The sequence below is a fragment of the Antedon bifida genome, chromosome 6 (assembly GCF_963402885.1).
Source record: "Antedon bifida chromosome 6, ecAntBifi1.1, whole genome shotgun sequence".
NCBI lineage: Eukaryota > Metazoa > Echinodermata > Crinoidea > Comatulida > Antedonidae > Antedon > Antedon bifida.
The window spans coordinates 10,618,595-10,642,470 of NC_136231.1; the positions used below are offsets into that span (position 1 = coordinate 10,618,595).

General features: G+C 32.1%; 2 protein-coding genes across 2 annotated transcripts in view; one reads left to right on the forward strand and one right to left on the reverse strand.

Moving 5' to 3' along the window:
* Positions 1 to 23,876, reverse strand: part of LOC144845548 (peroxisomal multifunctional enzyme type 2-like) — a 254,730-nt gene that overhangs the window by 136,158 nt on the left and 94,696 nt on the right. The window lies entirely within an intron of this gene.
* LOC144845550 (neuroendocrine convertase 1-like) lies at positions 216 to 23,047 on the forward strand. Its single transcript, XM_078702962.1, has 13 exons — positions 216 to 551; positions 10,735 to 10,839; positions 12,094 to 12,216; positions 12,394 to 12,502; positions 12,791 to 12,905; positions 15,634 to 15,722; positions 16,204 to 16,376; positions 19,332 to 19,645; positions 19,911 to 20,138; positions 20,422 to 20,579; positions 20,700 to 20,842; positions 21,319 to 21,450; positions 22,216 to 23,047. The coding sequence occupies exons 1-13, from the start codon at positions 378 to 380 to the stop codon at positions 22,339 to 22,341; spliced, it is 1,989 nt and encodes a 662-aa protein (XP_078559088.1). The 5' UTR covers positions 216 to 377; the 3' UTR covers positions 22,342 to 23,047.

Consider the following 23,876-nt stretch of genomic DNA (forward strand, 5'->3'; position numbering starts at 1 on the left):
GTTTTGACAGCAGCCTTTGTGAAGTAATGCCATCATTTAATTATTCAAAATCAGCAGGTCTTCATACTAAATGTGTATCTTCCAAACCTCGTTCATTACGCGTCGTCTATTTTGTGACGTCATCGATACGTGTCCGTATGCTAACTAATCAAAATACGAAAAGAATAGACACAGACGCGCCGAATCTGATCAATTAATGTTAATATATCTCTTATCGCCAAACTGCATTGGTTTGCATTGCTCTCCAAAGAAGCGAGTTGTGTGTTCCAATATTACGGTTGCCCATGGTTTGTGAAAAGTCAGTTGGATTAAATATCTTTTACCTTCCCGTTTAAGATAGGGTTTGTAGGAGGCGAGGGAACGGTTTTGGGGCGAGTATGATTTTGATTCCAGTTATCGTAGCGTTAGCATGCATATATTTTCCTCAAGTAGTAACCACTCTTTCAGAAAATGAGCCGAATTTTACTAATGAGTTCGCTGTTCAAGTCCACGGTGGTCCTGATGTAGTCAAGAGGCTAGCCGACGATCTAGGTTATGACATGCTAGGAAGGGTAAGTTTGCTAATTGTAGATTATATTCTATAAACAGATGGAATACCATGTAACGAGCACCGTAGTAATAACAAGTTTCGACCTTCTTTTTCTTACTTTTTATTCAAACAATAGTTTGGTACTAAACATAATATCTTTTCATTCTCAACATTTATTTTATTTCGACTGATAAATCAATTATATAAGGTAAGTTTGTTCATAAATAAAGTTAGTCAGGATCATGTCAAGAAGTACAAAATCACAAAATAGAAGCAAAAAATAATAATAAAAGAAAAACAGGCCATATATATGGCTGCAGTCGCGTGCTCAAGTTAGTGTTTACCGACCAACCGACCGACAGACAAAGTGAGCTGTAGAGTCGCGTTGCACGCGACTAAAAACAGGGTAGCGTAACGTAAAATAAGATAGATAAGGCAAGTACAGTACCTAAAGAGATAACAATTTCTTGCGAAAAATAACAAATAATACAACAGTACTGAAAACCTATTAAAACAAATCGAGTAACAACGGTCTAAATCGTCTGATCACAAAGAACGATTTTTAAATGTGTATATTGTGCTCGTTTACCGTTTAGTTTGTCTGAATACATTATAATCTGTATTTTTATTGATGTTTATAATTGTATTTGCTCTGAATAAATATGGACCATATGTCATTAAAATGATGCGTGTTTTTTTATTTTACAGTTTTTACTATTTTATGTAATTGTTCAAAATGTCAACTGTAGGCCTATCCTATTCGAACAACATTTATCATCAACTAGTTCAAATATAATATCCATAAAAACTACGATAATTATTTTGTCGCATACGAAACCTCATTTGCTTTAAATCATTTTAGTGCACAGTGTTTTATGCAAAATTGAAACGCTCTGTTTGGAATGAAATTAAGATCTCGTTCCGAGTGTACAGCACACTAATATTGTATTGACCTCTATTGATTTGTGAATATAATTTATACAGTGTAAACCCGCTAACATAGACGCATCGCAGGTTTCGTGTAAACGGCATAATACCTGTCTTGTGTTATCATTTAGATGAAAAACCAAATACTGTAGATAGACCTATTATAATATTCACTACTACTTACACTACCGTTTTAAACAAGTAGACTACGTGTGCATATTAAAAGCGTGTAGGCCTATATTATTACTAACACAATGTGTGTTTACAAGAATATCACATTTTGTAACAGTAGCCTATGTATAGAATGTTTTGCCATTTTACAAAGGGTCTTACGACTACAGTATTGTTTGTAACAATGTAACCATATTGCTGAAAAAATGTGAATTGGCTATTCTCTGTGTGTGTGTATATAATCTGTTTAGTGCTTTTTTTCCAAATCCATTGGTTTAGATATTATGTCACATAACCACAATGCCTAACATTCTGCAGCTATAGGCGGATCAGATGATTCAGATTCGATTTATTAAGTCATTCATACATAGTACAATGATAATTGTTTTCTTGGCAGAAAAACACACGAAAAACAATACACACATAATATTTACATTCGTGATCAACATGGAACTAACAACTGATCAAGCAATATAAAATACAAAAGACCTAATTACCTATCTTTGGAACTCCTTGTTGTGTAGTCTAATAGCGCTAGGTAAGAATGAAAATGTATATCTATTTGTTTTAACTGGAATTGTTGTTAATCCTCCAGATGGTAACTACTACCTTATTGTTGAGAATATGAGATTCGTCAGCTAAAATACTATTTAATTTAGATATCATTTCATCATTACATATTTGTGTGATATCTTTAGGCTAATCTCGACCAGTAATTTTGCTTGCACTCCTAACTATTCTGTTTAACTTACTCAAATTGTTAGGTCATTTACCCAAGTAACAGCAAAAGCTTAATACAGATTGAATAATACTTTTTGATAAAAAAGAAATAAAGAATCACAGCCTATATTATATTGTTTCAACTTCCTTAAGGAATACAGTCATTGAACACCTTTAGCATACACTTTGTACGTATGTGTATCCAAACTTAGATTCGTATCTATCCAAACCCCTAAATATTTATGAGACTCTGGATTTTCAACATAATTTCCATACCTTATTCAACATTTGTCCATATTGTTCAAACAACACACTGCAACTACTTGCTGAAACACAAATAGACATCTTTAGGTTTCCTTGATTATAAGATACTATTATGTGTTAACATTGATTAGGCCTACTTAGAAACTCGGAAAAAACATCCATAACATCCTCCTAATGACCATAAAAAAGTGACATATCTTTCTAACATAAATTCAAAGTAATGACCCGAGACTTTTTCTTTTGATCCCATGTGTGTCGTTTAATGCTTTTGTATCATCTTGACAAATTTCAGAAAGAAGAAGTATATCATGATTATAAGATGATTTTCTATATAAATTACTCACTTTGAAGTTAATGATTCGGAACTTTCTATACTTGTTTCAGTATCATTTGGTACTTATAATATATGAATCCTGGCAAAATCGCAAGTAGAATAAGCAATATTCATAAACTAAGGGAAGAAATCATTTGGGTCCCCATCTCTGATGAAACTGTATTATTTTAGTACGATACTGTAGAACTTTTTTAGAATCATTTCATGACTGTGTCGTACTCCATTTCTACCGTTGAATCTGTAAGGGGATTGGTTCTCTGTCGGTTTAGGTACAGTTAGGAGTAACAATTGAAAGTATCTTTTTAGTGAAAATGTTTTTCCATTTAACGCGTTTTCTAAACACAGCACTTGTACGGAGGTCACCGACTGACAAGAATCTGCAACTACCACCCAAAGAATTACTGTACCCGAACCTACTATTATAACGGTTTAAAAGAACCCTTAAATTTAATATCAGCTACAGGCGATACGATTATGAGACATTGCGGTTTGATACTCAATTCAATTCTAACAGTATTCGCTTGTTTCTAACATATTCAGGCTGAAATAGTGGAGTCTGGTGTTAACTGCATTTTTTACTGAACGCTTTTTTATATTCTAGGCCTATTGTCTTTTTTTAACTTGTATTTTTTATGACTTTTTTAACTATGGTACTGAACGGTATTCTGTTTTAATGCTGTATTTTATGCCATTTTTAAACCTTTTTTAAGCCATTTTTTAACCATAATTTTAAACATTTGCATTGTTTTAGATAGTTTATAACATTTTTTCCTTCTTTTTAATTGTGAGTCTCAAGTTTTAACTTTTTGTATTGTAACATTGTTATGTAATCATGTATTGTATGTTGATTTTGACCGAATAAATGAATGAATGAATCATCAGTTAATACTCTAAACATAAAAAAAACTGTGTCAGATTTTATTAATAATGTATCAAAATATTTTTTTTTCATTTGTGTCCTCAATATTATGAAGATTTACTAGGCCAAATCTATACGTAATGAAAAATGTTTGTAATTATGGTATTCGGAAATCACCCGTTATAATTATACAATTCATCTCAACTGGGATATATTTAAATTAATCTGGGTTATTGCGTTATAATTATGCTAGCACAAGATAAGTTCCGTCTGTCTAGATATCAGTTTCAAAAGTAATTTCATAATATTCCGGGTTTTTTTTTTTGCATTTTCTTTCTTATTATCACGTCGTAACAGTGTACGCATTGATCCAATGGCAAAGGATGTATTATTTATGTATTTATTTATTCAACGTTGTTTTAAAAGGGTAGCTCTAACAGCTGTATAAAGATGACAACAAAGCAAGGTTTCAAATACTAATTTTTATTTCGAACGAAATAGATATAACTTTCTGCTTTTATTTGTGAATAAAGTTGACTGCAATCATAAATGTATACTGTTAAACACACTATGAGATCATGATTCTTTAAAGTTGGCCATTCTTTAAATCTATGCTAATTCTGAGCGGGGCGCATAATGTTTTGCGCATGGGTTAGGTACTCGCATACGAAAAATAATTAAAAATGAAGATGTTATTATTAGGCCTAAACTGATATGATAATAATCAATAATCGTTAGGCCTATAATTATATACAATCAATCGATTACTTATTCACGAGCAATATATATTAATTCAAATACGGGTACATGAATAAAGTTTATTATCATCCATAATATAATGAATTTTAATGAGATGAATGGTGAAAGTCTATTTTATGAGTTGAACTTACGCTACTGCAGAGCAGTCAATATCAACAGATGAAATATTCTTACCATTAAGTTAATAAACAATTATTCAGGCTGTTCTAAAGTAAACTTGTATTCAATTAATCAATCAACTGCTTCAATCAGTGTCGAATATGTGTTCAATATGATGTAGGCCTAATAATAAATTCAATAAATAAATTACTGTAATCACAATTGTTGATGCAGCAATGATATCTACAGTTTTTTTGATGGCGTGAACACCACTTTTATTTACACATTAATATCATAATTAATACATCTTCATATTTTTTCTAATTGCTCATTTTCATCAATAATTGGTATTATATATAATTTGCAATATATTCCATATTTCTATAGTTAAACAAAATGTTGATCAAGTACATAAACATACAAAAACATAATTATACCCACTAAAAAACTTCTCCTTAAATTCAGGTCATCTAGGTATCACTTTGTTTCAATTTCTATCTTGGATACGGTAATTAACATGACTTTTTTCAACTTGCTGTAATGATGACAATACCTAATTTGATAGCAAAATTAATGAACAAACAATATTTATCTAGGCAAATTTTCACTGATTATTCAACTACCGTATAACATAGTGTTGTCGCTAACAAGTATGAATTTACTCATACCATCTATGAAGAAAGACAAATTATATTTTTCGGACTATTCTCTTTTCATACATTTTAATTTTACAGTGCATCATTTCAAGTTTTTGATTATGAACTCTAACGTGTATAGATAATAAAATTGGAAACGGAATTGCCAAGTGCAAATTCAGACGAAACAGTGACGCTATAAAATTGTCGTTTTATTACATGTTAACACGTTGATAACAATAGACATGAAGGTTAAAAAAACAAAATAACGTATTATTAGCAGGTGAAAAATGGACGTTAAAAACATAGAAGCAAATATTTACTATAATAAATCGTGTCTATTGAATACACACAAACCCAAATGATGATCAGAAGAACGTCAGCAAATCTTAACTATCCATTACATTTGTTTACGTATTGCTTTTATTAAACTGCATGTGCTACTAGAAACACTAGAAAAAAGATAGCCTAAAGCCAATTTAAAGTTTATAGTACCCTAATCAGAATGTATTGTATTATTAAGGATGATAAATAACTAGTTCCTTTAAATAGAAGATGATTTATTGAGAAAACTTAACGTTGACCTTGGTATAAAATGACAGCTGAAATTCTAAATCCAACAAGTTTATTGTTTATTAAGTGTAAATTAACACATAAATAGAATATATAAAAAATGTAGAATGGAGGAACAATAAAGAACGGCAGCAGATATTTTATATAGCCATTTTAGATATACCGATGTATATACTACACTGTATTGTAAACATTATTTATGCATTGTTACTTTTATTTACTATAAACTTGAGTATCCTAAATTCAAGAAAATAATGGAAAAAAAAGAGATTATTATGTCAATATGTATTTGTAATAATTATGATGAACGAATAAATGTGGTAGATTACACCACAAAAGAGAAAAAAAAGAACGGCAGCATACAAAAGAAAACATAACATCATCATCGTCATCTTCGTCATCATCACCATCATTATCATCATCATCATTATCATCATCCATCATTATTATCATCATCATCATCACCATCACCATCGTCATCTCATCATCATCATCATCATCATTATCATCACCATCGTCCTCATCATCATTATCATTATCATCATCACCATCACCATCGTCATCTCATCATCATCATCATCACCATCGTCCTCATCATCATTATCATCATCATCATCACCACCACCATCGTCATCATCATCATTATCATCACCATCGTCATCATCATCATGATCATCATCACCATCGTCATCATCATCATTATCATCATCATCACCATCGTCATCATTACCATCATCATCCTCATCATCATCATTAACATCACCATCACTATCGTCATCATCATCATCATCATTATCATCCAGTACCGGGACTGAACTAATTACACATATCACATAGGCCTAATATTTTATTACAGTATTTTTAGTTTTATTAAACGGGACATTTTTTTGTATTGATGGAGAATACACATGTTAATTTTACCAGCAATTATGGTGCACAATAGATTTATTACCCAATATTATTACGTTGCAAATTGTATAACATCTGAACAAAATATTTGACCAGAAAATAATCATTTTTTGTGACTGCAAGTGTTTTACATTCTCAATAGAAACACACTTGCCCCGTTTTTATAAACGCGTATGCCATTCATCATGTTAAAAATAGATTCAATATTTTCTTCAGGTAAAATCAATGCATTCACTCGCCTCGTTATAAAGGAAACGAGTAAACAATATGACATACACCTTATTCGTTAGATGGTTTCAATTATGTAATCAAATTGTCTCTATATCTGACATTTAAAATTTGATGAATCAGTACGAATGATAAGGTAAGTTGCCATTGATTAGTGATGACATTTCAGTTATCAATTGTTTAGAAGTATGATGCCATATTAATTGCAGGAAACCACATGTTCGAGTACCACAAGAAAGAACAACATTTTTATGTCTCCGTTCTAATACGGAGTCCTGCCGAGTAAACCAGTAGACATAGGCTACATTTATCACTTCCTCTTGACTTTTGATATATTACTGTCGTAGATATTATAATAATTACTAGGCCTGTAGTATTATCGTCTGTTGTCAATCATCCATTAAAACATATTTCTTATAATATTATTATTATATACTGTAATACAGTGTACACGAACACCACACTCACATGTGAGATCAAACTGTTACGTTTACATCTTGTAATGTGTGTGTGGGATGTGATGTCAGGACTCGTTCAACGCTTTTTACTGACGAGCAAATAAACAAATCTGCTAAATGCTAATTATTTTCGCGAATAAACAGAGATCACACTAGCTGTTTAGGCCTATAAATATTTTCTATATTCTTCCCTGTGCATATATTATTTAGCATTGGTAAAAACGGCAGCATATGCAATCATGCGCTTCAATTTACATCATGTTCTAGTTCACTAGTAATTACAGAGTCAGATGTATAGGTACTGTACAAGGCATATATTCAGTTTTATTGTATTTGCTTCGATGGCAAAAAAGTACAAATAGACGAATTTGTCTCGTTGATAATTATCATTATTGTCACCATCGCTTCTGAAACTGTCCGTGATGGATATTGATATTCCAATAGTCAAGACATGAGATTCGATTTGTTTGTTTTTTACTCAGGTGTTAATCGTATGTTTAAGCAAGTCGACTCAATAACTCAAATTTGACGTAAACATATACAATGCAGTATATTAATAATTCAAATATATTTTACATATAATAATAATAATAAAAATAAAAATAAACATGTTTCTCATATCATCTTCTATCCTCATGATAACAAGTATAATACTTGGAAAAGAATAAAGCACAAATTATACAAATATCACCTTGAGTGTAATTTTATATCAGATATATTATATGAACATTCAAACCGCGAATCTCATAAAATGTGTCAGCGGTTCAATTGTTTGCAACTCTAGGTAATGTCTGTCGGTCATGAGTCTAATTCCTAGTCAGCAGTCAGTTAAGCCGATTTTCCACTAGGCGAAATTGACGCTTTCAATTCGCCTAGTATAGTTGAAAATCGGCTTTATTCATAGGGGTCAACCGAATACGATTGATAACGATATATTACTAAATTTGAGAACAATCACAATCTATCAGAAAAACTCAAATAACATAATGGACACAGAACATCAAGTGACAGTTGACTATGACCAATGAATGGAGTCAACATCAAATACTCTCTAACTGGTCACAGCTGGCATCAGTTCACATTTATGCGTTGTTCGTAGAATTATTGTGATCAAAATCATGAAGGGACCAAAAATCAAGTATGCCTACAAATTAACGACAAATTAATTCGTACAATATTTTGTTTACAACAACTATGGTTTGTTACTAAATGCATAAGGGCCGTCCACCTATACCCGGGATACTCAACTGGCACTAAAATGATTTGTTATAACTTGCCCTAATTACAGGAAACTCTCGTTTTTAGTCAGAGTGCTGAGCGGTAGTTTAAAGCTTTAAAATATGAAAGGCTTTATTACAATATATTTCAATTCATGAAGGTTTGTTAGAGACGGATCAAGAAAACTTGTTTACTGAAAATAGTGATGAAGTGCAAAGGTTAGATTTCCCGTGTTTCTTTTGAATATGACATCTAATGCTAAAGCCAACGGAAACTAATTTCGTCTATGGAAGGATTAATTGGGTCGTCCTGAATCTATCTAAACATAATATACACATGATTTTGAACAGTAAATATAGCATTTATACCATATACGGTAAAATCTCGTAAAGAAATCAATTGGCTTCTTTTTTTTTAGTACTCTTTGGTGGGCGAAATAGGTTTTACCTGCCAATGTTAAGTATTGATCAAAATACCAACGGAATTTACGATATAACTCGATCATACATTATATCTGTATCACAAGTTATCTGCCATTATATCGCGTTGTTACTTTGATATTCAAATAGTCTATCGTGAAAAGAAGCCCAGTGGGCTTGATTTCGACGGAGAGCTTCTTTTTGAAATGTGTTTCTTTTCAAAATTAATCCCAGGAGGCCTCTTTGTCGAGGTTTTACGGTATTATTTATTTAAAAAAGAGGAAAAGATTACTGTTAGGCCTAATGTGATTGTTGAAACAGATTCAGAATTTAATTTTCTCCAACGATAAAATAGTAATTTGACAATCAACAATTTCTGTGTCACCTTTTCATTGACTTTAGTTTTGATTGCAAATAATAACTTTACAAAGTCCTGTATGTGTAATGCAGTAGACTATGGTATGTTCATAAAATAGGCCGACTGTACTTTTTCCAATATGATGATTATTAGGTTGGGTGTGGTCTATAAGTATTTTGAAAGTTTACAGAAGGATACATGTTCCATAGGCATACTTTACTACATAAATACGATTATACAGTATAATGAAATGTAATATAATTGAAAAATTATGAAAAAGTACTAATGAAATTGGACAGATATTCCTAAAACTGTGTTAGAATAAAAAACAAAAGCTATCCAACGATATCAAGCAGTATGGTATTTGGTAAAATTAGATGTTGACCTGTTGACCTTTGCTGATCACGTGACTTGTTTTATTGCTAAATGACTGTGTAACTATGACTTTTTATATATAGGTGTAATGGAATAAATTTATCAGTAATTAGTTTCTCTTTCCAATGACACCATGAATGTTTAGTGTGGATTGTTTTCGGCCATTTTGAAACCCATAATGGCCGCTTTCCCCTGACCAAATTCTGGGCAACCCTTCCATTTTATGTTTTTGATACACCAATAAAAAACTGTTTTTCCAGTAGAATGTTATCACAATTTGAAGGATTTGCCTCAAATGAGCACATTAACACGCCTACTACACCGGTAACCCATGTTAGATGCTCGTTCACAGACCCCGTTGAAAATTGCGCTTTTAAATGCTATGTAATACATACCGGTAATGTTAAGGAAAAATATAATTTATTTCCGAAATTTAGTTTATACCTAATAATAATAATTTAGTAAAAATTATTGTCAGTATCTAATTAATGTTATAACATTGTAGCCTACTGGAATGAAAATATTCATCTAACCATTAGGCTAGTCCATGAATTTACAATTCATTAGATGAGTTTGATTGCAATTTTTCTAACAGTATCAGTTTGGTTACTGATTAATCGAGTAAAATACATCTTTATAATCACTACATTATTAAAGTTTCTAATCTATATTACAAATGGCATTGAACAAACAAGAAAATAATTTAGGCTAAACATTTGGAGATTGCTTTGAATATAACGAGATATGTCAATCAACCTAAACTGAAACTAATACTACTATACAAATGTTAGAACATCATCTGCACAATTTACCAAAATTTGAACGCCGAAATTGAATTGAAAAATAAGTCTGTAGCTTGAAGCTTTTCTGTTTTACTCTGAATACAATTTGCTTTTCAGATTGGTGGATTGGATGACTACTACTTGTTAAAACATCAGGAGATTCCAAGCAGATCAATTAGATCAGCTGTTCACGTGACCAAACGTCTGGCAGACGACAAACGGGTAAGATACAAATTGTGTAGGCCTGTTGAGCCGTGAAATGTGCAAAAAGTCACATTTGTGCAATCAACCACATTTATGCAAACATTTTGCCCTCAAATGTGTAAACAACCACATTGATTCAAATATTGATTCATAATCTACTAATGTGCAAACATCACGCCCTTAAATATAAAACGATCTTTGACGTTAAATGTGGAAACGAAATTCTACAAATGTGTAAATAGTTTTTTTCAACAAAAATAAGTTTAGGCATAGTTAAATACAGTACAATGATTAAAATATTTCAAAATATTCACGGCTTTTTCTAACAAAAATATTTTCGATACATAGCCACTGACGTATTTAATTGTAGTAATACAGGCTGAAATAATCTTTTTTGTTACCAAAAAACACAATGATGTTCGTGATCGCTGCTTGTCCCCTTATCTTAAAGTAAATTTACAAAATAATTGACTTGATTTTTCTATTTATACATTTTTTTTATGCGAGATTAAAAAATAAATAAATTGTTATTGAAATTGCAAAAAAAAATGTCCTTGCGAAATTTAAAATTATACAGGGTTATTTATATTGTGCAGATTCAATTGCGCAACAAAATCTTTGCGATATTTGAATATTATTTCATTACAGTGTTTAAATACATGTACATGCCTGACACAGGCCTATATTTTATCAATTTCAGAAAAAAGGGTTTTAATGACACTATTGAAAGAATTTAAAGTAACATAAGCAAGTGTACATATGCTCATTCGACTGGTATACCAGCGTTTGTTGTAATTGGTACAGATTATGTGATGTCATGGGTGCATTGAGAAAAGTAGAATAATGATATATAATAATAAATACCAAACATTGATAATATGATATGTTATGTCATATAAACCTACCATATTATGGTAGGTTTATATAAGAAATAAAAACAAAAAATTAAATCTAATTTGTGATTTATACAAATTAATCAGTTACTCTAATACACATCCACGTAGAAACCTATGTCTTTATTCTAAGATTTACGCCTACATTCAGTAGGATTATTTTATATAGATTGTGTTTTCATATAGAATTGATATTGAATTATATATTATTATGTGTTGCGAGATCTACTGTACTCCTCGGATCCCTTGCGAGTAGTTCTTTTGTGAGTTGAGGAGATGGTCAACGACCAGATATGCCTTACAGCTACTGAAACAAAAATCAAGATCAAACGAGAGCGAGATTTTAAAGTTTAAACAATTTGTTTAATTCATTCCGTAGATTCAATGGGTTGAGCAGCAACGTAGTATTGTTCGTCAGAAGCGTGATTACTTAGTATCTGAACCTTACCCAGAACCTACCCAGATGTTCAACGATGAGTACTGGCCAAAGCAATGGTACCTGGTACGTATTAATCATTAATCAATCTACACCTCTGCTTGGAAACGAGATGATTTGTTTTAAACCTTGCATACGGTCTAAACTCTTGATTTAAACAAATTAAAATGGTTATATCGTTTTAAAACAACAAACACATTAAACAGAATTTGAACACACGTATTTCTGTATGCATGTTTTTAGTTCGATCAACGTAAAACAACTGATGAGCCAAAAACAGATTTACATGTAATGCCAGTTTGGAAAAAGAATATCACAGGTGCTGGTGTAGTTGTTAGCATCATCGATGACGGTAAGAATGTGAATGATATCAACTAGTAGCAGTCATACCCTGCTCACTAACTCTGAAAAAAATATTCTTATTAAAATACTGAAACCTGTTTTTAAAATAGTCTGCCGAAGTTCTTTCGTTTCTGTATAAAGTTTACATGTTTCTTGCTCAAGTTATTAGAATTTGTTCATCAGCTTGCTGGCCTTAATCCCTGGTCACTCTTTTCCATTTTCCGTCTTTCTGCAATTTAATTTTTAATTTTAATCGTATCTACAGGAAATATTGATTAAAATACTAATTTAACTTTAGGTTTGCAAAAAAATCATCGAGATTTAATCAAGAACTACGATCCAAAGGCGAGTTATGACTATAACGATAAAGACGACGATCCATCTCCACGCGCCACAGCTAACAACGAAAATGCGTAAGCATCCTTAATTGTCTATGTTCTATTTTTAACGAGTATTTGTTTATTATTTTTTTTAGAATGAACCAGTACTCTAAAATGGTAGGCATATATGCATGGGATTTAGATCTATGAACTTTAATTCTCTTTTCGTATCCAAGTGAAATTTTACTGTGTGATTAATTAGAGCAATTTCAATCACATCGAATTTAATTAGAAATGATCAATCATGATAGAGTTTCCATTAAAGTAAATTATTGTAATGAAATTGTGTCCAGGCAAGAAATTATATTCTCTACTGCTTTATCAACACGCAGGTCGAAGGTTACAAACCAAAAATATATAAGAAGTAGGCTTGAACATTCCAATACCAGCGTTTGTTGTAATTGGTACAGATTATGTGATGTCATGGGTGCATTGAGAAAAGTAGAATAATGATATATAATAATAAATACCAAACATTGATAATATGATATGTTATGTCATATAAACCTACCATATTATGGTAGGTTTATATAAGAAAAAAAAAAATTAAATCTGATTTGTGATTTATACAAATTAATCAGTTAATCTAATACACATCCACGTAGAATCCTATGTCTTTATTCTAAGATTTACGCCTACATTCAGTAGGATTATTTTATATAGATTGTGTTTTCATATAGAATTGATATAGAATTATATATTATATTGTCAACGCGCCGTTGGCTATTATTTCTAAATCAATTTCAGGTTCACAAAATGACACACATATATATATATATAGGCCTAAAGGAAAGCAATATATTTTAGTGTTAGTGAATTCTCTATTAGTATAATGCAGTCTTATTATTCATAAGTTGAATGTCATAAATCTATAAGATGGATTATTTATGGTATTTAATCACCAAACAATTCAAAATTTAAATGAAGTATAATTCTAAATTAGTAATATTAAATAAGCTATCAGTAGCCGATGGACCGCTTTAAAAAATGATGTTACCCTATTTTATTGACCAACGAAGATTTTAATGAAGCAAAAAGAATACCATGGTCTTTGACGACTATACTCAAGCAATGTCATAATCGATTATGACACCAGTGAGCTACTCCCTGATGATACTAAGGCTTTATAACCAACTGTTTTTTTTACAAAATAAGCAGATTTGTCCATGTTCGCTTCATAGAGAAAATAAAGAGAAAAAATAGCAATTTATGCAAAGCAAGTTGACATTGGTACATTTAAGATTTTTTTTTTAATCATTCATTTCAGCTAATGTTCATTAAGAGGAAAACATTTACATACATACTATCGTTTTCTTCACTATTGTTACCCGCTATCAAATTACTAAACTTTACACTGATAAATATTGAATGTCCGACGAACAATATTTTGAATCATGCCTTTCATTATACTGTAACAACAGCCATATTCTACATAAGAATGATGGTAACACATTATAACGTAAATTGATCGTTTTGTTGATTGAATATGATTCATTGCCAATTCATCCTATTTGTGCAAAAGGGTATTATTTGTTTATAATTGCCTATTGTTTGTGGTTCTTTTTGTGTTATCAATTAGAAATTTCTTTCTATGTCTAAAAGTAGATACCAACTACTCACAGGTAGTTTGCCTTTGCTTTATATATATATAAAAATCCAAAGGCAAATTACTGAAAAAAAGACAATGCTGTGGCTGGATCTCAATCGAGATACAAAAAAAAGCTAAATCAAAACGATAAAGTAAAACAGCTAGAAAAGTTAAAAGGGAGGAACTTGGATAGAGTCAGTAGAATAAGAACAGGCAAGCGTTGCCTGAGTGGACATGAATAAAAGAAATATAACAAAGGGAGACAGGGTGGTGAATGGTCGGTAAGAGTAGAAAACAAAGAAGGTGCTTGGTAGACAATTTTGGAATGGAACTTAAAAAACAGCTAAATGTTGGTTAATATTGAAACTTAAATTTTGGTAGTTAATGGAGTGATTTTACCGATCTGGGAGTATGTTTCTAATGTTAAGTCCAAAAGGTTTTGTGTATATATAATATTTGTTGTTTACACAACAGGCAAAGAACATTAATTCTAAACCGCCCGGTAGCTCATCCGTATTTTTAGTTGTATGAAAAAATGTCTCTATAGGCCTAAGTAGTGTGGAAGGAAAACAAACTTTTCAGTTTTGCTTCAACAAAGAAGATACATCTTATAAATCATCTGTCTTAACGTTGTTTTAGCGTAATAACAAATTTACACTAATAGAAGTAGATCTACTGGTCTTACCTATAATAGGCCTACTTCTCCAATTTCTAAAGAGATGTTCCGACTAAAGTTCTTTTCCCGAAAATAGGCTACTAATTAAATATCAAAAGCCCGTTCAGTGGAACGTTAATCGATTTAACGATAAACTTCTTGGGCGATCCTTTAATTTAAAAGATGTCTGCGATTATGTTATTTTTATGCGCACATCAAATGAAAACACGTGGCGTGGGTTATTCCTGTTTATTCCAAAGCTAGTCAGTAGAGGGCGGTCAACGTCCAAACTGGAGAGAGATAAACCTCCGAAAGGATAAATAAAAAGCTTGACTTTCGGGGAAAAAACAATTAAAAACTAAGCAATAATGGTTTAGCGAAAAAAAAGGTGCTTATTCACTATTACACTAAAACGGCGCACTTTTATTTTGTGTAACTAATGCAGACTCCTTAATTATAACAATGGATGGTATATCAAATTAAACGATTTATCAGAGCTTTTATGTTCCTATACTTAGACATGGGACCCGATGTGCGGGAGAGGTTGCCATGGAAGCAAATAACAGGATCTGTGGAGTTGGCATAGCATTTAATGCTAAGATTGGCGGTCAGTTTATAGGATAATAAGTCCGCAAATGATGGCTAGTTTATAAATTTAAATATAAATTCTCATTTAAAAATCTCAAGCCATAGAAAATAATAAAATACGTTATTTTATCATTTTAATTGTTTTTAATCAAGATAAATTGTAGGCAAACGTACGTGCTAATAGTACCAGTACATAAATGCCACTTACGTATTGAAGAATTTCGACTGAACGTAAACTCATCTTACTGAATATAGATTTATAGTCAAAGTATTTAGCAGAAATTAATAAAAAATATTAATGCTAAATTACATTTTTAACAAATATTTTAAAAAATAATTATTTTTATTAAATAATAAATGCCGATGCTTAAGAAATGCAAGAAATAGGACTATATAGAACTTAGTCTTGATTTATGCCTCAAAGATATATTGTAATAGCATGAAGCTTTGTTTTTCCATAAGCATCCAATTTAACTGTTTTTTCATCAATAATTTGATAGGAATTCGGATGTTGGACGGAAAGGTAACGGACGCACTAGAAGCCGCCGCATTCAGTCATGCCTTAGATCATATCGATATATTTAGTGCAAGTTGGGGACCTAGTGATGACGGAAAAACGGTAGAGGGACCAGGCACTCTAGCATCAAAAGCAATTAAAACTGGTATTACAGTAGTAAGTATTTCATTATTAATTATGGATTCATTTCAATAATCAAACAGGTAGCAATGGCGACAATATGTGAACAATAAGCAGCTACATAAATATTTTTTGCAGAGGTGCATGCGCTGATACTAACAATCATAATTAATTATATTCAAATCATTTTTTCTTTTGGATGATCCAAAGGCAAATAAAAATCGTAAAACTTACGTTTTTACTCTAGCTTTCGCTGGTCAACGACGCAGCTTAATATCATGAGTTAGTCTATGCGACTTGGAAGTTGGAATTGTTACCATGAGATCTCGTATTTGGTATACCGCCATCTATGGAACGTTCAGGTTTACTCAAATGGGATTGTCGGGGCCTCCTCTTAAGTAAGTTGTTGTACAGTTTCGGTAGTTCTAATCCGCCGCTGAGTTATGAACAACTGTGGCTGAATTTCTGGCTGAACGTGTTAAAATACCTGTGCAGATGTTACTTCACATTACACACGTGCAGCCAGAAATCCAGCCTCAGAAATTGTTCATAACTCAGCCATCACCGATCACATGACCACTCACACTCATTTACCAAATTGGAACGTAAAAATACTAGGCACAGAATCTTCATGGAAAGATAGAAAAATAAAAGAATACATAAAAATAAGAAAACATGGTAATACTATGAACAGAGACGACGGCGGATTAGAACTACCAAAACTGTAAAACAACTTACTAAAGAGGAGGCCCCGACAATCCCATTTGGGTAAACCTGAACGTTCCATAGATGGCGGTATACCCAATACGAGATCCCATAGTAACAATTCCAAGTGGCATAGACTCACTTATGATATTAAGCTGCGTCGTTGACCAGCGAAAACTAGAGTAAAAACGTAAGTTTTACGATTTTTATTTGCCTTTGGATCATCCAAAAGAAAAATTATTTGAATACTATACAGAGATCCAGATGAACCTTTTTACTAACATATTAATTATAGTCAATAATAAATATATATTTAATAACAATGAAAAAAGGGTGGTATTATGTTTAAACTTATTGTAGGCCTACCTACAGATGTCATTTATTGTTTACAATTTCAGTCGAATATTACTTCCAATTATAAACGACTAAAATCATAGAAGATAAACTTGAATTTAGGTGTATTCTGATCACCGTCGTGAAATAAACAAATAAAATTTAACAAAGTAAACAAAAAATAAAATGAATATAATACGTGTTCTCTGCAGTGAAAATTGTATGTAACTAGGTCGTGTCCACAGATGGTTCTCGAATACACAGTAATTTCAGCGTAAAAAAACTGGCGATTTCAAATGTACGTACCGGAGGACTATAGTACATTGTCGTTTACAGAAACGAATAAATAAACACGATGATTTATGTAGTCAACTAAAATTAGCACCCTGGGAATTAGGCCTACCGAAGGAGAAACTTGTCTTAAAAATGAGTTCAAATTTTTTATTTGAACTCATTTAAACAAACCCATTTTGTGTTTTGTATATAACATTAGAGTTGAGGGATGGGGAAGAGGATGGGAAGAACAATTTTTAGATATATTCTTTATCCACTCAGTAACGAAATATTGTTTTAAATGTTTTATATGCCTATCAATAATATACCACTAAACACAGTAAAACATTTACGATTTAATACTTTTTTAAAACTTTCCCTGTTATAGTCGATTGAAATAGTAAAGTACATGTAACGATACACCACTACGACGTTTATATTTTTTATAATTATTAATTAATACAAACGTTGAGAAGCAACTGTCAGTAATAAAGTTTTTATTTGTATATTGTGTATTTATATATCCAGCAGTAGAGCCTACCCAGTCACAGTAATACATGTTATTTGTATATGTGTTTATATCTAACAGTAACCACATTCACATTCACAGTAAAACATTTACGATTTAATACTTTTTAAAAACTGTCCCTGTTATAGTCGATTGAAATAGTAAAGTACATGTAACGATACACCACTCCGACGTTTATATTTTTTATAATTATTAATTAATACAAACGTTGAGAAGCAACTGTCAGTAATAAAGTTTGTATTTGACACAGTAAAACATTTACGATTTAATACTTTTTTAAAACTGTCCCTGTTATAGTCGATTGAAATAGTAAAGTACATGTAACGATACACCACTACGACGTTTATATTTTTTATAATTATTAATTAATACAAACGTTGAGAAGCAACTGTCAGTAATAAAGTTTGTATTTGTATATTATGTGTTATATATCCAGCAGTAGAGCCTACCCACAGTCACATAAATGTTATTTGTATATGTGTTTATATCTAACAGTAACCACATTCACAGTAAGACAATTTCGATTCAAATGCGATCAAAAATGGTTAATACGTATTTACAATATTGTCAAAGTATTGCAATACTATATCTCGGTTTTAAGTTTATTCTCCAAGGGCCCATAAATTTACCTACTTGTGTTAAACAAAGGGCTCATAAATTTACCTACAAACTGGGAGTCTGAGAGATTGGAATGTTCCATTCATCGCAAATCAATACATTTGTATAAACATTATATTAAATCTATGAAAATAGTATTTTTTAAAGAAAATCGGCCTGTCTTCAACATTATGATACTGTACTCGAGCTGTTCAACCGGTTTTCAGCTGAAAAACAATTATCGTCGGAGGAGATAGGAAAACGCGAAGCATCCTCGTCTTATTGTGTGCAGGTATTTTTCAAGAGGACATCCATTAGACAGTGTATACCACGATCGGAAAACACCCCTATTTGGGGCAAATCGTTGAACCTAAATTCGTTTTAATTGTCAATAACTAATTATCTAACTAAATTTAATTAGTAAACAGGGTTACATCATGTGGTTAAAATCAGTACCGAGATTCTAACCAACTTTATATACCATCGAGTAAACATTCTAGAAATAACGCGCGATTTACCCTTACGTAAATTTATATATAGATATCATTTTTCAGGGTCGTGATGGAAAGGGTGTTATATACGTTTGGGCTTCTGGCAATGGTGGTAGGAATATGGACAACTGCAACTGCGATGGGTATGCTGATAGTATCTACACAATCTCAATATCAAGCGCGTCGTCGGATGGTCAGTCAACATGGTACGGCGAACGTTGTCCTTCAACTCTTGCATCGACATTTAGTAGCGATTTCACCAACTCACAACAGGTAATAACGACTGATCTAGATGATACATGTACAACGCAGCACAGTGGCACGTCGGCATCCGCACCCATGGCTGCCGGTATTCTAGCATTAGCTCTGGAAGTCAAGTAAGTTAGTGCAATACAAATGATAAAATGTAACTGTTCTGTTCTGTTATTCCACTAAAGGATTCCTACTGAACACGATGTACTCATATTTTACAATCAATTGATTACAAAAATTGAGTAGAATGTAAACTACCTTATAATCTATGTCAACGATTTACATTGCTGCGAAGGTGTTGGTAATGACGGACTCGTCTGTGAAGCCAAATATTGTTTGATAAACATGACAATGACATTATATATTAATCAGTAATATTTTCTGACATAGTCCTAGTCTCACATGGCGCGACGTTCAACACATCATCGTATGGACTTCAGAGTACGCACCGTTAAAATCAAACGATGGATGGAAATCTAACGGAATAGGTCTCAAAGTAAACTCAAATTTTGGTTTTGGTCTTCTCAACGCACATGCAATAGTAGAGATGGCAGACCCAAAAGTATGGAAATCTGTTCCGCCAAAGAACAAATGTCAAATGGGATCTTACAAACCAAGGCAAGTCTTTGATAACAATACATTGAATTTATGTAGGCCTATTCCTCTCCACACGGTGTTAAATTGGTTTCAAATATGGTATATTAGTGCGTATGTGGGCGATTAAAACAACATTTGCTGATTGGCTATTTCTTACCTTTCTGATCATGATCTGTGTATTATTATATATAATTAATGTAATCAACATTAGTCTCAGCGTATTATGAGGAATTGATTTTTTAAATGTCACAGTTGTATCTATTATGTCTTATATGATTTAAAATCAATATTGAACACTTACTAGAGCATTTTCGAAGCAAAATAAACTATCTATGATGATACATACGACGGGCTGTGAAGGAACTGAAGCAGAAGTGAGTGTATTGGAACATGTACAGGTTATACTAACACTTAACTACACAAGACGAGGAAATCTCCAAATCACTTTAACATCTCCACAAGGTATTGTTTCTATTGTTCTACATCCTATATTTTCTTCAATTCAGTTTGAAAATACGACGTTATTTATTTATATCAAAATACTTAAATGAATTACAATATCCCAAATCTGTATCTCCCTAGGTACTTCAACCAATTTACTCGAACCTCGTCAAACTGATGAATCACAGGAAGGTTTTCGAGATTGGGCTTTTATGTCCGTTCACACGTGGGGTGAAAATCCATCAGCAAGAGGAGGTGAATGGCAACTTACTATTGAAGATTTGGTAGGAAGACATTGATTCATAATAAACTAGACAATACTGCAACGGTTCCTTGTAATATTTCCATAGGGTGCTTACCATATTATTATTATCCTTTATTGACAACTGGGGATAACAGTGTCCAAAATGGCATACAAATAGTCGGCGATACAAGCATGACAATAGCAATAACAAACTTAAATAATATTTTCACTAACTTTAAGAACTTCAAAAACAAATTTTGACAGTAATAAATGTTCAATAGAAAATAAAAACATACATATCCTGAAACTAAATTCCAAAAATGACGCGCGAAGAAGTGTAATTTATTTTATTCTTTTAGTTTTTATTTGGAAACGGCTATATGCGATTATTATTAAATGCTTTACCAGAAGGTTTCATTTTTATTGGTCTTTCCTGTATGTATTTATAGCTAATTATTACATAATTCATGATACAAGAGTTTATTGTTGTTGATTGATAATTATTTGCATTTGTAGGGCACAAACGACGGTAACTCTGGGGTGCTTATATCCTGGGAGCTTGTTTTACATGGAATGAAGAATCAACCAGAATACCAAAAACAAGGTCGGAAATATGTAGATAATTATAATGAAGTCAAGGATGAAAAGGTATAGTAATGACATATTTTCATTTCCAATTTAAATAATCAGTTTATCATTCTATAGGTTTGAGTTTCGACTTTCTTAAATTTGACCTAAGCTATCCACTCCGTCTGAGAGACTTGTGATGGCTTCTGTTTCACGACCTCTTGCCAGATCCTCCTATCTTATGACGTTCTAGTTGCACTTATTAGGGATCCTTGGTTTCTTGATGTGCAGTCTGCCTTCACACAGTCTAACCATTTCTTGCCTGGTCTCCCTCGTTGTCTATTTCCTTGGACAACTTCACCCGAAAGTAAATTTGGGTATCTTGTGGAGAGCATCCTGATAACATGTCAAAAATACCGTAGCCTCTATTTGGCTATCCTATCCAGCCAAAAGGTTTCTCCGATTTTAGTGTTTCTGATCTTGTTTAGTCTTGTTATGCCCAAGATCTTTCTGAAACAGATCATCTCGAAAGTGAGTAATCTGTTCTCGTCATCCTTTCGCAGTGTCCATTTTTTACCTTGTAGAATCGTTTTGTGGAACAGGTGATATCTTTGGCTGCCCATATTTTTGAACTGCGCCAAGAACTTTCCCAATTCTGATTTTGACATCGTCTATACAGCGACCTGACTCGGTAATGGTTCCCCCTAAATACGCAAATGTTTCCACTTGCTTTAATTTTGCGGCTCCAATGTTGATGTTGATATCCTGATGTGATTTACTGATTAATTTATTTCTTAGATAATTCTAGCTCAAATAGAACAATGAATTATTTGTTTACTCTTTCAGAGGCAGAGAATACATAGTCATCTAGAAGAGTCAATGACGGAACAATTAGAGGAATTAAAAGAAGCTAGAGATTGGGCTAAGGGATTTATATCTTATTTTAATTCTAAAGATACAAACCGTCAATAGAACCTAAGTCTGTCATAACGCATCATCTAAGTGTTACTCAATATTCTCCAAGAACCTCCTTAACTGAACTATATTCTTAGAAACCTCGAAAAGGGTGTATACAAAAGGTGTTTTAACAAATCAACTTATTTTGGAGACCCATTGTAAACATTCCAATTACTTAAAATGTGTTTTCTTTTAACGGTAGGCCTACACTACATAAGCCGATATTCCCACAAATTTAGCCACATTAACCAATGTTGAGTGTTACCATTAACGGAGGATACTGAAACGAATGTCACTTTATTCTGGTTAAATTCCAATAATGTAAATTTGATGATATGTATACTATGTATAATATAATTCTGTAAATTCAAATTGTTACGATATTTACGTGTTGCAATGTTACATTGGTACTTACTTACACGTTGTGTCCCAGTAGTAGTGTTCGGAATACTGTTTCTTTAATGTAGTCGTCATAATGTTAAATAGGTCAATTCTAAATATGTAACTATATTTACATCTACAATATACCTAAAAACGGGCTGTCAACTTTCAAACACCCGTCTAAGATTTGTAACTTTTAGAATGAAGTGATTCTTTTATTTTTCTCGGTAAACAAACATCCATTCTGTATGCACTGACTTGGTAACAGTTTAGTATCAACCTTTGTTCAACACATTTCCTTAGTAAAACATAAGGGAAATAAAGTATATTCTTAATAAAATTGTGACTTCATTTGTTATATTATTAAATTTACTGTTTTTAATTTTAAGATCTAATCAAGAAAGCGCAGTACAAAAAACCCAAGTGTACCGATACATGGCACACATTTGAAAAAACATTGGTTAATAATATACAAATAATGTTTTGAGTGTTATGGTACAAATAATTTCATGAGGCATGAAGATAAAACATTTCATTTTTCACCCAATGAAATTACTCCTTTATTGCATATTTGTATTAAATTGCTGCAGCTAAACTAAATAATTCGAAAGGCAACCAGAAACAATTGCTGGAAAATGGTGAACCGTAGTATAGCAATACACACAAAAATTAAGTCTACTCGGGAAGAATAATGTCTTGAAATAAAAATGAATAATAAATAACCATAAGTTTTAATTAATAAATAAGCGAATAAACAAAATCAATCTTATCTTAATTCTATGTAAATTAAATACTATAGTGAGCGAGGATAGTAAACAAACGGGTAAAGATACGCTGAGCGTTTTACACCGCCAACACGGGTTCATCCCGGGTGCGTCCCGGGTTGACTTGACGCTGTATACATTCCGCATTACTTACCCGGGTGATTCAGCGACCCGGGTAACTTTTTACGTCGTTTACACCGGCCTACAATTCCGTATTTTTGCGTCCCGGGTACGACTCGGGTTATACAATTCCGGATCAACTACGCATTTTTACTGGCGGTGTAAAAGGGGTATTATAGTCATAGTTTTTTATGTTCAATACAAGACAGAACACTTGCATATCTGAATACTTGATAAATAGACCACATTTTTACATTGTTTTACATATAATTAAAATGAACACCA

Excerpts from the sequence above, each read along its gene's own strand:
- LOC144845550 (XM_078702962.1), top strand. The coding sequence starts at position 378 with ATGATTTTGATTCCAGTTATCGTAGCGTTAGCATGCATATATTTTCCT. Across the intron at positions 15,723-16,203 it reads ATTTAATGCTAAGATTGGCG|GAATTCGGATGTTGGACGGA; the intron begins GTCAGTTTATAG and ends ATAATTTGATAG. Across the intron at positions 21,451-22,215 it reads ATGAAGTCAAGGATGAAAAG|AGGCAGAGAATACATAGTCA; the intron begins GTATAGTAATGA and ends TTACTCTTTCAG.